General features: G+C 38.3%; 1 protein-coding gene across 1 annotated transcript; it reads right to left on the reverse strand.

Annotated features, from left to right (window-relative positions):
- Window positions 1–2039: 2039 nt before the first annotated feature.
- Window positions 2040–14226, reverse strand: LOC137296628 (probable E3 ubiquitin-protein ligase makorin-1). The gene is made up of 7 exons (XM_067828440.1): window positions 14111–14226; window positions 11759–11884; window positions 10929–11209; window positions 8735–8976; window positions 7269–7483; window positions 6361–6471; window positions 2040–4129 (listed from the first exon to the last, which is right to left on the reverse strand). Exons 1-7 carry the CDS (start codon window positions 14170–14172, stop codon window positions 3829–3831), a joined length of 1338 nt encoding a protein of 445 aa, XP_067684541.1. The 5' UTR covers window positions 14173–14226; the 3' UTR covers window positions 2040–3828.
- Between the last annotated feature and the right edge of the window lie 1336 nt (window positions 14227–15562).

Here is a 15562-nt window from a genome sequence, read left to right on the forward strand (position 1 = left end):
ACCTTAGTTAATGATATAACAGCAGTTTACCCATATTTTGTCTTGTAGGAATGAAAACCAAACATGAGAGACTTAAGAGGAAGTTGTGGGCTTGTATTGTAGTCATGGTAACCATACCCATCATTTGAGACTTAAACGATGTCCTCAAAAGTTAACTTTGTTGTCAAGGTAACAGAGCATCAGGATGTCATGATGATTTAACTGACAAGCGAGGCCTGTTGTACTATACTTTAACACACTGTATAATTAATTCTATGACTACTTGTTTGAGTCTTCTGATGAAGTCTTCTGCTACATATCTGGACACTATACCTAAATTTGGGGCAATTTCAAAATATTACACAATGCTATTTACAAAGTAATCAAAAGTAACATAGGTTACTGTTTACTAAGAAAGTGCAATCCCAAATATAACACATTCAACTTCAAAACACTCCTTTATACTACAAAGTCTGTTTCTGTTCACGATTTAAATATATATTTCATCTCAGTTTAGCGCTAACAATAATTCTGTAGCAAGTCTTAAAAAGGAAATACAAGTAAGTGATCAGACTCTATATAACAAAAGAAAACAAACTGTCACACAAGTTCAGACTTAATGCCAAGTTACGTCTCTGAACATGCCCAGATTCAAATGGAATCAATCTCTGTCACTTGGGCAAGCACCTGCATGTTCACTGTCAACATTCATAACATCCTGCTCACTTCATGTCGGTGAGGAAGCTCACAAACTGTCTGGATAAGGTCCAGGAGTATCCATGCAACAGAGAGTATTCAACTTACAATGTGTTACCCACAAGCCTTTGCAACAGACACTATCCAATAGGTAAAAAACTACACAATTTGATAAAGCATTTATCATATGCCTATGAATAATATAGACCATTTTGCAGATACAATAGTGGCTCTCAGCATATGTCCATACTGACCACCCGTGCTGAAAGCAAGACCTTCGGCTCTCTGACTGATATGACTGGCAAAAGGAAGTGTCATGTAATAACCTCTTAATATCTTAGATGACAAAGTAGACAAAGGGTTTATAGATAACAACTTTCCAAAGCATGGATAACACACACTGTATCCAACTTCTCAGTTTAGTGCAGATTCTGCCAATAAGTAAATAGCATAGATAGGATGTGTAAGCTTGTGCTTCTAGACACACAGCATGAAGTGAGTTTTATGGATATTGACAATGTGACACATCAGGTCAGGATGCCATGACATTATTGAGCATATGCAGTTCTTCCTACTTAAAAAAAGCCAGTAACCAGTGGAAGACTAGCACTTTGGGCCCTGAAGGAACCTTCGTAAGACTGGGCTCCGTCCCTTGATACCACAAGTCAAGTGGGTACTGGGAATCTGCTCATGAACGTTCACTTGACAGGGACACCTGAAAAGCTGTTGGGTCAGTGACAGGCTTAAAGAGGTTGGATACCGTGTTTTGTGCGCATACCTTATGTGATGGGACGTGACAGTAGGAGTACATATTTTTGCTATGCAGTTGTTTCCTTCTATCTTGCTTCTAATCATACTTCAGGTTACACAACACCAAGAGTTTACCCACAGACGTCTATAATCACCTTATTTTATTTTAAAAAACATCCAGGCTATCAACAACAATTCCATGTACACGTCGGTACAGTTTGGCCTTTAAACTACAATAAAACACAATTTCTGCCCAAATTGTCTGGATCATTTTCCAAAAACAGGAAGACGAACACATCAACCCCAGTCCTCACCAAATGTCACCTACTTGAAAACATCTTTGCACTCATAAGCATAAGTCAGAGTGATAAAATTGACAGCCCAAAATACTTAAAACTGTTTCAGTTTTAATTAATGGATGCATTTGCTTTTAAAAGGCATAAACATCTTACACAATTTCATCCAATCACACCAGTCAAAAGTCTCTGCCTCTTAAGCTGTTAACATGGCACTCAGTGTAGTGGAACCATCATATTTTGGCCTTTGGTAAACCTGGGCAAATTTAATTTGAGATTTGGGTATGCTGTTTTACTTAGATACCCTCTGGTAAAATGTTTTTTTTAATTTCTGAATATTTATCTACTGTGAATTTAATATGGAAAGATTCATTTCATATAAAAACCTTGTTATTATGAAAATCTTTTTTTGTTGATAAATCAATATTCATTTTTAAATTCATGGGATTTTTAATTAATGTGTCAAAATTGATTTTCCTGCTTTATTTCATACCAATACTGAAATACCTTTATTAAAAAACACATATTGAATAATAATAGTACACAATTTAATTTTAAGAGCACCTTAATTGACATATTACTTTTTACGGACAAAAGGGGATGTCACTTGTCAAAGAAATGCCATGGTGACATGCTATTTTATTACATATTTAGGTTCGGGACAAATTTTACAACAAAATGATACCAAATTCAGGAATTTATTGACATTTTGATATTTTGTATCCAACCTCCTTAAAGCCAAACATCAAACAAAACAACAATCAAACTGTGTTCAAAATTAAGGTGATACTTGGGTTCTTTGATGTTGCATATTAGAATCCAGGGTCCGCCTCAACTTTTGACATATACACTATGACATCCATGTTTAAATTCCAAAACTGCAAAGAGTTGATGGCTAGTTGATACTGAGAACCAAATACATACGTGAGTCACTTATTGCCCATCGACACGTTATGCTCAGGTTAAAAATGTGTGACAACATAAAGCCTATACAGGAAACTTTTTAAGAGAATTAATGATTGGGAAACTTAACGAAAACATTTAAAACAAAAGCATTGATTTGGTCTTACAAGCTAAATTCATTTCAACTCGGTTTGTTTTTTTCAAAACAAAAACAATTTATCATAACAAAAACAAAAGAATATTAAAATATTTTACAAACACCCTGATAGAATATTATATTAACTAGGACGTCACAGGCAGTGAAACTAATTACTCTATCGTCCATGACTGATTTCATTTTTCACTTTTTGTTTGATTTACACTGTGAACCAGACAATCCAGTGACTGACATTAACATCAATGTACACACAGCTGAAATACAATGTCAGGCATCAACCACACAGGTGTGCCTTATTACCCTATCCATTTTGATAGCATGACAAGCATGGTTTGAATAAGGTCTATTCTAAAAGACAGGGGGGGGATGTCACCCATTTTGTTCTTGGGCAATAGGGGGTCATCAATTTTGTACATATAAATGTTTTAACATGATGCTTAAAAATATGGCAAGGGGAAAGAGGGTCATTGATTTTGTCCATGACATTCTGGCCATTTACTTGAATTTTAGAAGGGAGGTCATTCACATTGTACAAGCTCGTAAAAAATTATCATCACCTCTCCCCCATCCCCCAAAACCTTTGCCATAACTTATGGAAGATCCCCAATCAAGATCTTCACAAGGTCTTATTTCTGAAGGAATAGTTACCATGGAAACCAGTCAAGTCTGGAAACAAAACATTTCATGGCAGTAAAGTGGCACAAATATAAATATGTTGTATTATTCAGAGTCAAAGGGAGTCATTATAAAAATATCACATTACTATGAACTGTAAGTACGCAGACGTTCCTGTACAAAAATGGTTTATTTGGTTATTGTAGGTTTGTAGCAGTGTATTGTCGGGTCTGAATATTCCTATAACTATCCAGAGTCTACCCAGTAGCAGATTAGCAGAATCAATATCTTCTACTACCAAACAAATCCTTGACTCTCCTACAAATCAGTCACCATGCCCTGAGCACTGGCCAAGCTCTGTCCTTGCAAGTTTAGTCAGAATAAATTAGCCAATAAGCACACGTCATATGCCAGTCTCCAACCAATCAAATGCTACCACAAGTCATCAGAATCACTACTGGATTCACTATCTAACATAATGTCTAACAGCAGGTGTGACAGAAACTCCTCTTCTAGGATCCATAAATTGTGCCGCATGTCCCTCTCCTCGAAGAAGTCCCACAAGCTGATTCGCCTAACAATGTCTGTCTCCCCATCAGCGTTCCTCCGCCTCCGGACCTTCCGGGGCTGGGGCTCAGCTATCCGTCCATCCGGATATGCGTGAAGGTAAAAGCACTTTTCATTGAAGGGACACTCGCCTCTTCCCTGATCGAAATACCGACATGGTTTTGAACTGAAAGGAAACAGCTTTGTTTAGTACTGGTTCATTATGTTTGTTAATAGTGCATTGGTATTCATAGCATTAGGTTTGATTGTGAAGAAATACTTTTTCCCATCCTCAAGTTGTTCAGACTTTTGTCACACCGTCTGAATACTTTATGAATCTGGAAAATGGTTGACTGAAAAACTAATAATGAAAAGTTGATGGTAACAGAAGATGTTCCGCAAACCATGTGCCATAGTGCAACTAGTTACTTAGCCAATATATATGCAATACAAGACAAGTATCAGTCAATCTGGGAATACAGGATTCATTCCAGAGCAAATGAACTGCATTCTTGAAGCTGAAAATGCAATGACTTAAAATACAATTATCTCCTACTACTATTGACCTGCACCCTGTTCCACAAAGTGATCTTAGCACTAAAGTGACTGTAACTCCCATAGCGTAACATAGACTTATGACAGTCATAGAGCTAAGATGATCGGAACTCCCACACTGTAACACAGACTTACGACAGTCACAGAGCTAAGATGATCGGAACTCCCACACTGTAACATAGACTTATGACAGTCATAGAGCTAAGATGATCGTAACTCCCACACTGTAACACAGACTTACGACAGTCACAGAGCTAAGATGATCGGAACTCCCACACTGTAACATAGACTTATGACAGTCATAGAGCTAAGATGAACATAACACCCACACTGTAACACAGACTTACGACAGTCATAGAGCTAAGATGATCGGAACTCCCACACTGTAACACACAGAGAGCTAAGATGATCGGAACTCCCACACTGTAACACAGACTTACGACAGTCACAGAGCTAAGATGATCATAACTCCCACACTGTAACATAGACTTATGACAGTCATAGAGCTAAGATGATCGGAACTCCCACACTGTAACACACACAGAGCTAAGATGATCGGAACTCCCACACTGTAACATTTTATGGCAGTTATAGAGCTAAGATGATCGTAACTCCCATTCTGTAACATAGTCTTATGACAGTCATAGAGCTAAGATGATCGTAACTCCAATACTGTAACATGATCATAACTCCCATACTATAACATAGTCTTACGATAGTCATACAGCTAAGATGATCGTAACTCCCATACTGTAATAGTCTTATGACAGTTAGAAAACTAAAATGATCGTAACTCCCATACTGTAACATAGGCTTACGACAGTTATAGAGCTAAGGTGATCGTAACTCCCATACTGTAACATAGTCTTATGACAGTGATAGAGCTAAGATGATCGTAACTCCCATACTGTAACATAGTCTTGTGACAGCCATAGAGCTAAGATGATCGCAACTCCCTTAGTAAAACATAGACTTTCAACAGTTTTACCACTACAATCACTTTGTGAAATGAGCCCCTGACCCTTCAATAATGCTGCTGCATACAAATGATCACAATGTTACAAACAATTGAAGGAATTCCTTGAACAATGTCATAGGGAAACCCCTCGTTATTTTCCTTCCCCAACAATAATTCATGTCCTTAACTAAGATTTGTGTGGTATGATAACATTGGGATAGTTTTGACATATTCAGGAAAAGCACTATCTGTTGTTTTTGTTGTAAGTCAACATTTGGAGACAGTTTCAGAAATAGGTGGTCTGGTTATAACTGCTTACTGGGTAACAACTTTCATAGCCCCATGTTGATATATTTGTTGACACTTCATTCTCTCAAAATTCTCTGTCTCTCAAGATTCTGTCTTTTTTAAAGATTTTTTGTTTCTCAATATTTTGTTTACAGGATTCAGTCTCTCAAGATACTATTTCTCTCAAGATTCTCTGTCTCTTAAGATTCTCTCTCAAGATTCTCTGTCTCTCAAGATTTTCTTTCACTCAAGATTCTCTCTAAAGATTCTCTGTCTCTCAAGATTTTCTGACTCTCAATATTCTCTCTCTCTCAAGATTCTCTGTCTCTCAAGATTCTCTGTCTCTCAAGATTTTCCACCAGTTGAAGTTTGTTATTACCACACTCATCTCTAACAGACCTATTTCTCGGTATATACGATGCATACCAGCATGTTTGGTCATGTAAACCAAACAAATAAAAGACATTAGTTGCTGTGTTGCAATTAATGTGCTTACAAGTGCAGAATTACAGGACGGCATTGTACAACCATATATATTTTGCACTAAATCCAAAATATCAAGCTCTCATCAAACAAGTACAGTTAATAAGCATGTGGCCTCTGTCGTCCTACTGTACCTTAATGCACCCTTATAACCTTCAATTAGTTTCTCTTTGTCTTCTTTGGTCTCATACCAGTACTGGCTGGGTGTCACAAAGTCGGACTGCACCCTACATTCTGGACATGCTCTGAAACACAACAAAGGTACTATTTTTAACACCATCAACTCTCATGACAAACTTTGCTGAATCTGGACATACTGTGGATGATTCGGAATATATACTGATAGAAGCGAAAATGGGAACACATAAAAGTTCAAGTGTTGGTAAATTGTCTTTCTTTGCAAACTTTGATATACATTGTGAGTGAAAATCTAGTGCTAGTGCTTTTATGACTTCCTTATTCTGTTTCCATCCGTACATATCATTTAGCATATACCTGAAGAGGCACTCACTGGACAGGCATACAGTGTGTGCAATAAATGAGCACATGAAAATTTTGTCTTCGTCATAGAATAGCTTGGTGCAACGAAGTAACTGTCTAGTTGTGAAGCTTCAGATTCCACATAGCTTTGTCGTTGTTGTTTTATTATGCCCCACTCAGCAATATTCCAGCTATATGGCGGCATTCTGTAAATCATCGACTCTGGACCAGACATTCCAGGGAAAGAATCCATGAACATTCATGTAACTGAATACAAATTACAATCAGCACTGTGGTTACAAATGACCTAAAAATACTAGAATCTGAGTGAGTCAGTCAGTGAGTTTAATTTTACACAGCACTCAGCAAGATTCCTGCAATATGGCGATAGTCTACGCAATCAATCTACGCAACTGGGATGTACGATGACTTGTGCCAACCAAGTCAACCGGCCTGACCACCCAATGCTCCTAGTCACCTCTTATGACAAGCATGGGGTAACTGAAGGCCAATTCTAACTGAGAACTTCACTGGTATTAGAATCTGTAAAAAGTATTCCTACCTGATTATTTTATTTTCAAACTGCTTGGCACACCTCCATTTGCGTATACACGAGAGACAGAAGCAGTGATTACAGCCGGGCAGAATCCCAAAGCGCCTCTCACTGACTGGGTTCTTCTCCACCACCACATCCATACAAATACCACAGGCCTTGTCTTTGCTGCGAGCAATTGCGAATGACAACTCCATGTCCTTTTCATGGCGCTCTATACATTCCTGCAAAATGAGACACCCTTAGTGGATCAATTTGCTCAACTTACTCAAATTGATGAGGCATACTAATCCTGATGTAACATACTGCAAGCAACTTTTTCAGTTGATGAGTTGTCAGCTAAAACCCAAAATGTGCCTCTTCATAAGGGTGCCTGATATCTTCTTATATCATAAACCTGAATGAGATTTAATGCTACTCTATACAGTATTCTAGCTGATCTATTCAAGGATATCAGCCTTCAATGTTGAGAGGAGATGAAATGGTACAACATCACACTTTATGCATGTGTATGTGTGGCTACTGGTACTAAGCTCAAGCTGGGATATAGTGCTAGCTCACTGAGATACCATGCCACAGATAAGCAGGAATACCCCTCTCAGACTCATCCATAGTGACTCTGAGGGGAACAGTCTTTCTTGAACCATGTCGTAACTTGTGGTGAGCTCTGCATGATATTGTGGTGAGTTCTGCTTGACATTGTGGTGAGTTCTGCATGATATTGTGGTGAGTTCTGTGAGGCTCAGATGCTTAGGTTTAGAGTGAGTGAGTGTAACTTTAAAAAAATACTACACAAGCAAGCAGAAACACCATCCCTAAAAACTTCAACCACACTAAATGACACCAAGTAATTACCAAGTGAGTGAGTGAGCGAGCTTTACTAGGCTACCCAACTGACCCTATTTTGGTGTAACCCACAGACTTCAAGCTGACAAGACCTAGAAACATACTTCAGGTGGACAAACCCAAGATCATGGGGTTTGCCGCATGAGTTCTGGCCATATCCAAGGGAATGAACTGTGCACAAACAATTATTACATCTTGGCCATCCTTACTCCTCTCATATCTACAAAGTGTGGATTAGGGCTGTTCACTCAAGTATTTGATGAATCCTGTAATTTCACTTCATGAATTTAATTCGTTATTTGAAAACAGTAAAAGTGAATATTACTGCTTTGTTTAAAAAGTAGTATTTCTGTTCTTCTTGAAAGGCATTTAGCAGGTGGATGAGCATGCATGGCCTGTTTAACGGATAACACCTACTACTCTATTTTAGCTCAGAAAAATTGCAAAAAGAATCATGAAGTTGTTATCCATAAACAATGTCATGTATTAGGAGTGTTTTTACTTGGATTTTGGTGTGCAAAATGGAATATATATAAGGCGGCATAAGTGAGTCTGTTACTGGGCTGTCCTGCACCACAATATCATGCAGAACTCACCACAATGTCAAGCTGAATTCCCCAGAACCTTACCTTCCTGTGCTGCTCTTGTTGTTCGGGTTCATCAGGGTGAAGGACAGCAAGGCCACAAAGGTCACAGATATTGCCATGGAGATACTCGCAGTTGTCACCATACCAACACTCTCCGTGGGCAGCAAACGGGCACAGCAGTTTTGAGTTATCTGTTGTTTCATACAAACTGTCATCATCCCCAAATGAGATATCTTCTTCATCGGGCTTGCCAACCATGGCTGCTTTGGCATAGGAACTTGGAACTAGAATAATGAGTTTTACGCCACTTTAGCAATATTTCAGCAATATCATGACATGAGACATCACAAAATGGGCTTCACATATTGCGAGGAATTGACTAGGCTAACCACAAGGCTACCCTATCTCCCTGGAACTGGAATAAGGTGGGGTAGCAATCTGTTACTAATGTACACTTTTCTGGTGAAGATGCATGCTCTATGGAGCCTATTCTTGCTGTGAAGAGATTTTCCCCTTTTCCCCCAAGCCTATGCTTGCTTGTAAAGCTTATTCTTGCTCTGCTTTAGTTAGTTGGTGAGTGCATTGTGTACATAAGTCATATCTTTTGGCCATGGGACCAGAGCCAATTTCATTCTGAAATGGGATACTATGTCTAGCAGTTGTCTGACTTTCATTTTGTAAGAGATGCGGTGGCTGAGTTGCTCAGATGACTTTGTCTGTCAGACTCACTGAGTGTGGGTTGGAATTCTGGATAAAACTTATATAATAACAGAAGTACTAGAATGTGTACTTTACTCAGAAAGTGTAATCGTAATTGGGAACCGATGATATGGGTCAACCAAGTCAGGGACCCTGACCACCCGATCCCATTAATCGCCTCTTACGACAAGCATAGTCACCTTTTATGGCAAGCATGGGTTGCCGAAGGCAATGCAAGCTTAGAATATATTTTGCTTGTTTTGCCTCTGGCTGCATATGAATAGTTCTCTTGTCTTTCTCAGTGTAGTCTACAATATGCGTCATTTCTGCATCTATTGATTATAGCAGACGGCAAGCAAAAGGCATTTATGGTCAAAGGGAGATAACTCTGATAGCAGAAGTGATAATCAATGTAGACACTTAGATCTATGAAATTCTAATACTGGTATGTGATTGATAACAAATAAGAAATATTAAATAATAAAGTGTTTGCTACATGTTGCTAGGATATTGGTTAGGTGAAACATGCTGCTAGGATATTGGTTAGGTGAAGCATGTTGCCAGGATATTGGTCAGGGGAAACATGCTGCCAGGATATTGGTTAGGTGAAACATGTTGCCAGGATATTGGTCAGGGGAAACATACTGCCAGGATATTGGTTAGGTGAAACATGCTGCCAGGATATTGGTCAGGGGAAACATGTTGCCAGGATATTGGTTAGGTAAAACATGTTGCCAGGATATTGGTTAGGTAAAACATGTTGCCAGGATATTGGTTAGGTGAAACATGCTGCCAGGATATTGGTTAGGTGAAACATGCTGCTAGGATATTGGTTAGGTAAAACATGTTGCCAGGATATTGGTTAGGTAAAACATGTTGCCAGGATATTGGTTAGGTAAAACATGTTGCCAGGATATTGGTTAGGTGAAACATGCTGCCAGGATATTGGTTAGGTGAAACATGTTGCCAGGATATTGGTTAGGTGAAACATGCTGCCAGGATATTGGTTAGGTGAAACATGCTGCTAGGATATTGGTTAGGTGAAGCATGTTGCCAGGATATTGGTTAGGTGAAACATGCAGCTAGGATATTGGTTAGGTGAAACATGTTGCCAGGATATTGGTTAGGTGAAACATGCTGCTAGGATATTGGTTAGGCGAAACATGCTGCTAGGATATTGGTCAGGTGAAACATGTTGCCAGGATATTGGTCAGGCGAAACATGCTGCTAGGATATTGGTCAGGTGAAACATGCTGCCAGGATATTGGTTAGGTGAAACATGTTGCCAGGATATTGGTCAGGTGAAACATGCTGCCAGGATATTGTTCAGGTGAAACATGCTGCCAGGATATTGGTTAGGCGAAACATGCTGCCAGGATATTGGTCAGGTGAAACATGCTGCCAGGATTTTGTTCAGGTGAAACATGCTGCCAGGATATTGGTTAGGCGAAACATGCTGCCAGGATATTGGTCAGGTGAAACATGTTGCTGGATCCACATGAATGCTAGCAAAATTCCATTGGGGAATGAATCTCACCTGCACCCTCATAGGGCTGTCCAGGGACAAATTCTTTAGCTTTGACCCACTCCTCTGCTGGCTTCCCCACAGAGGATAAGGTGACCTGGGGCTGAGGACTTGGTGCCACGCCCTTCTTTAGGGACACCATGTTACTCTTGAAGTCGGCATTACATGAGCTGCTGAATGGTGGGGGCTTATGTGAGTTGCTTACAGCTGACTTAGGATTAACGTCATTTGATGAGATCTTATTGGAAGGTTGGTGTTTTGAGACATCTTTTTGTGGTTTTATGTGGTCATATCTGAAAAACATCAAAGGTCATTTCGAGTACAAACTACAAGCTATCACAACCATAGCAACAAATGCCTGGTATTACATAATTTGAAATACTGATGAATACACATCACAATAAAATGCAGCAACACAATGTTAGTTTTATGCATTTTTTTAACATTTTAATTTCTATTTTTTAATAAGTTTATATAAGTGACATTTTTGTTGTTGAAACATTATCAACTAAGTCCTGTGATCCTTAAATACCTACAATCATGTCTTGTAACTATGTGCAACATCCAGCAAAATTTGCTGATATTGCGACATTTCCGTTTTTTCATTTAGATGTAGATGAAACAATGCATGGTTATCTCACAATACAAGAAGCAACAGAAAAACTGACCTGACTGCCCTCAAAGGGTTTGGTTGATGCTTGAAATTTAATGTTAACTTATATTTTGCCGTTGTAAACTTAAGACAAACGTGCTGTATTCTCATAAATCATTGACTGTTCACAGCTTACGTGTGACCAAGAGAATAAAGGACTCCAGGTAAAAACCTGTGGTTTTCTGCTCACCTGCATTTGTCTCCATATGTGCAGTTACCCTTGAGATAGAAGCGACATACCATGGAGGCTTGGGCGGAACGGTCATGGGAATAGCGGCAACTCTCGCCTTCACGACACACACCATGGAGGTAATACCTGGTCAAAACAAACATCTCAATCACTGCCAGTCACACAGATGCATGCACATCGCCATGACTATAACTTCACATTTTGATAACTGGTCCTGATATCTACTGCAGACATGAGGTTAGTACTGGCCTCTGAACGTCTGTGAATATATTCTTCCCTGGGCTCCCAAGTGTTGGATATAAAGAAACCTTGATTTACAAAATACAGTCAGAAACTGTCATAACAAATTCAGCATGAAAACTAGTTTTACAACAAAATATGTACAGCAAGTGGGTAGGATCAACAACAGAAGAGTTTATTACCTACATCAGTTTGTTACAAGCTTGGTCATTATAAATATACTTTACCGTATCTTTTATAAATATCACAAAAATAATCTAGAAAAGTATATGCTACATGCAAAGTAAAATATTATTAAACAACTACACATGAAAATTTCCCATTTCTAGTGTTCATAAAGACAGAAGAAGAATATTTTGAAACATGAATTATTGTCACTCTTGCTTGACAATGGTATATGAATCCACGCCGAAAAATGTCGCATCATATACAATAAAAGAAGTTGTTATCCATAAAAATCTAACATTTTTATTACTTACAATACTTCTAAAATGGCCATCTAACAGATCATCTCTATTTACACACATTAAGGCCTCAGCATATCGGCAAATGAACCAGCCAATGAAAAGGCTTTGTTACACTTGAGAGCACAAGCACTTGCTCTGACTGGATTTGGTCTCCCGGGTGCTTCATTTCGAGGGAAGTAAACCCAAGTACAAAATATTGCACATTTGATTCGCAATTATATGAATATAATTTCGTTTATTTGTTTTTTCAAAATCAGCAATGTATACTATATATCAGGAATAAGTGATATTTGTGTTTTAATTATGTTTGTTTTTGGGGTTGCATGTGACCTTTAACATCTATGAATTTTCATCCTTTACTTCTAAATGCCATTTAATGAACAGGGGCCCATTCCACAAAGTGATCACAGCACTATGACTGTCGTAAGTCTTTGTTAAAGTATGGAAGTTACGACCACCTTTGTGCTACGATCACTTCATGAAACAGGGTCCTGGATATTATATGTTCATCAATCTCACCTCAGTCACACATATAGCTTCTATATGTCAGACTACTAAGAGGCATTGCATTTCTTCCAAAGTTGTATTGGTCTGGAAAGGGTTCAAATTAAGACCTCATGATTTATGTTAGTAACTATATTGACTATCTCTACTGGACTGAAGCAATATCCAGATTTCATACATGGCATTGTAGTCATCAAACCCTAGATTCAAACTGTAATGGATCTCCTGATCATTGATCCGCGTTAAAATATTCATCTTCAGTAACCAATGCTTCTCATAAGAAGCGACTAACAGGATCGGGCAGTCAGACTTGCTGACTTGGTTTCCACATGTCATCTGTTCCCCTTTGCACAGATCTATGCTCATGTTGTTGATCACTGGATTGAGTGGTCCAGGCTTGACTATTTACAGACCACTCACCGGCCATATAGCTGGAATGTTACTGAATGTGGCATAAAACTTAACTCACTCACTCCAATAACATGACAGATCATGACTATTCTGTAATACTACGTGTCCAATATGACTTACAATTCATAGTAATGAATAAAAAACATCAACACAATCAATTTTAAAAAAAGGTATAATAACAACTTGTCTACAAAAAAATAACATGTACTTCTACACATTTCAACATACACAACCAAATATTAATATTAGTGACACGAATTATGGTATGAATGGAGACTTGCTACTTGTGTTTGGCTGGCTTTGATGCTACACTGGCAATCATATCCCACAAAGTACTCGATTAATATGAACGAATCCAGTTTCCCTGCCTATCTTGGCTAATCTGGTAATCAGCTGACTGGGCAGTTGTCCCGGACCAGCGGATGTTCACAAGTTCGTTGCAAACAAACATTAACCATTTTTCCAGTGCGTGACTTCAAAATAGTATGATTCTGGTATAATATTTCTGATAAATACAACGTGCCTATGATGTTGCCACATTCAATGCACCCTGATGATGAAAACATGAAATTATTTTTAGATAAGATCCAATGATCATCAAGCAAAGGGCACGCGGTTCATAACGATTTCTCAATGGAAGAAGACCCTTTCTCTGAATTAATACAAAAGCCGATGTTCTATATATGAACGTCGCATTGACACATTACTGCCTTTCCTTCAAAGGTATCACCTGCAAAATATGTCTTTGCTCCAGACGGGGGTTACAGGCTGGCTATCGCAACCTTCCGCCATGTTGTAATGTTTTCAACTCGATTATCCATACATGCACCTGCTATGTAGCTTTCACGTCTAGTTTGTCTGTATATCTGAGCTTGCGATGACACAATATTAGGTAATTGCGCATATATCTGCATATAATATAGAACATGACAAGTCTAAATTGATGCACTATATTTATTTTCAGGTTTATTTTGACTCTTCAACCTACTTAACACCTCCCATGTGTACGAAACTGCGATATGTTAAGATACCCTTAGATACTATTGCCAAAAAACTAATAAACGCAGATTACATCAAATAGACACTCAGACGAACCCTTCTTCACAAAGGCTTTTCGAGTATCGCCTAGTTTTGAATAAAATGTTTGACAGTGGTGAAACTCTAATGGGATCGTGTATCATTTCAGGGAATATATTAATATCAAGATTTGTAATTTGTTTATCACTTTTATGTCTGACGTCCCTGTTTTATTGTTGTACAGTATACGTTACAGTCAGACTGTGAAATCAGTCATTTCGTTGAAATGAGAAAAAATGACTAAGAGGGTCAACCCTTTCGCATCTTTTTTTGAACAACAATCAATATACTTAAAAGATATTTTCACATTTACTCATAAATAAGCAGTATTGATCATAACCACTAACGACATGATTCAACTCAATCACGCATTATCTTAGTGTATTTTCAAGTAATCCTCTAAAGCATCATTCTAGAACATCAGCATCTTTGTACATCTTAATTGAGGTATGACTAGATGACTATGAGAAGAACCGGATTCTTCATTGTCGAAAATGACGTCATGGACCCAGAACATTCCAATGCAATTTTCTTGAATATCCCACTTAATGCTACTCATGCTTGTAGTCTTTGTTGCGCATAGAAATCCATCTAATTCTATTTTATTTCCACCCTTATTGCTCTTCAGCACTTCGATTTTGGAACACTGATAAAACTGTCATCGTCACAGACATATCTAAACAATTTTTCAGTGAAGCCACTGGCCTCCGTTAAGAAGGCATGATAGTCGACCTGTCTCACTTGCTTTATTCATGACCGCATCCTAATGAAAACTGGCGAAAATAGGTTGCAATAACTTATAAAAATGGGATGTTGTTCAATGTTGGTCATTTTGGTCTGGGACTTTGTCCAAAGAATTTTTGTATTATTGGATTTTGACTGGGTGTGATTTTGTCCGTCCTCGGGTGTACATATGATTGTTTCTGAAAGGGTTAAAGCCCTCTCCAAAATGAAAAATTATCGGGCTTACACCAAAATAAGTGGCTTGCTACGCGCCTTCAAGGGGAAATGAAATTACGTCTTTATTGGTTATGAATGAACGTTGTCACTTGAATCTCAACTAAAATTTGAAACACTGAGTACATTTTCTGTTTCAGGGTTGGGT

The sequence above is a fragment of the Haliotis asinina genome, chromosome 9 (genome assembly GCF_037392515.1).
Source record: "Haliotis asinina isolate JCU_RB_2024 chromosome 9, JCU_Hal_asi_v2, whole genome shotgun sequence".
In the NCBI taxonomy this organism is placed as follows: Eukaryota; Metazoa; Mollusca; class Gastropoda; order Lepetellida; family Haliotidae; genus Haliotis; species Haliotis asinina.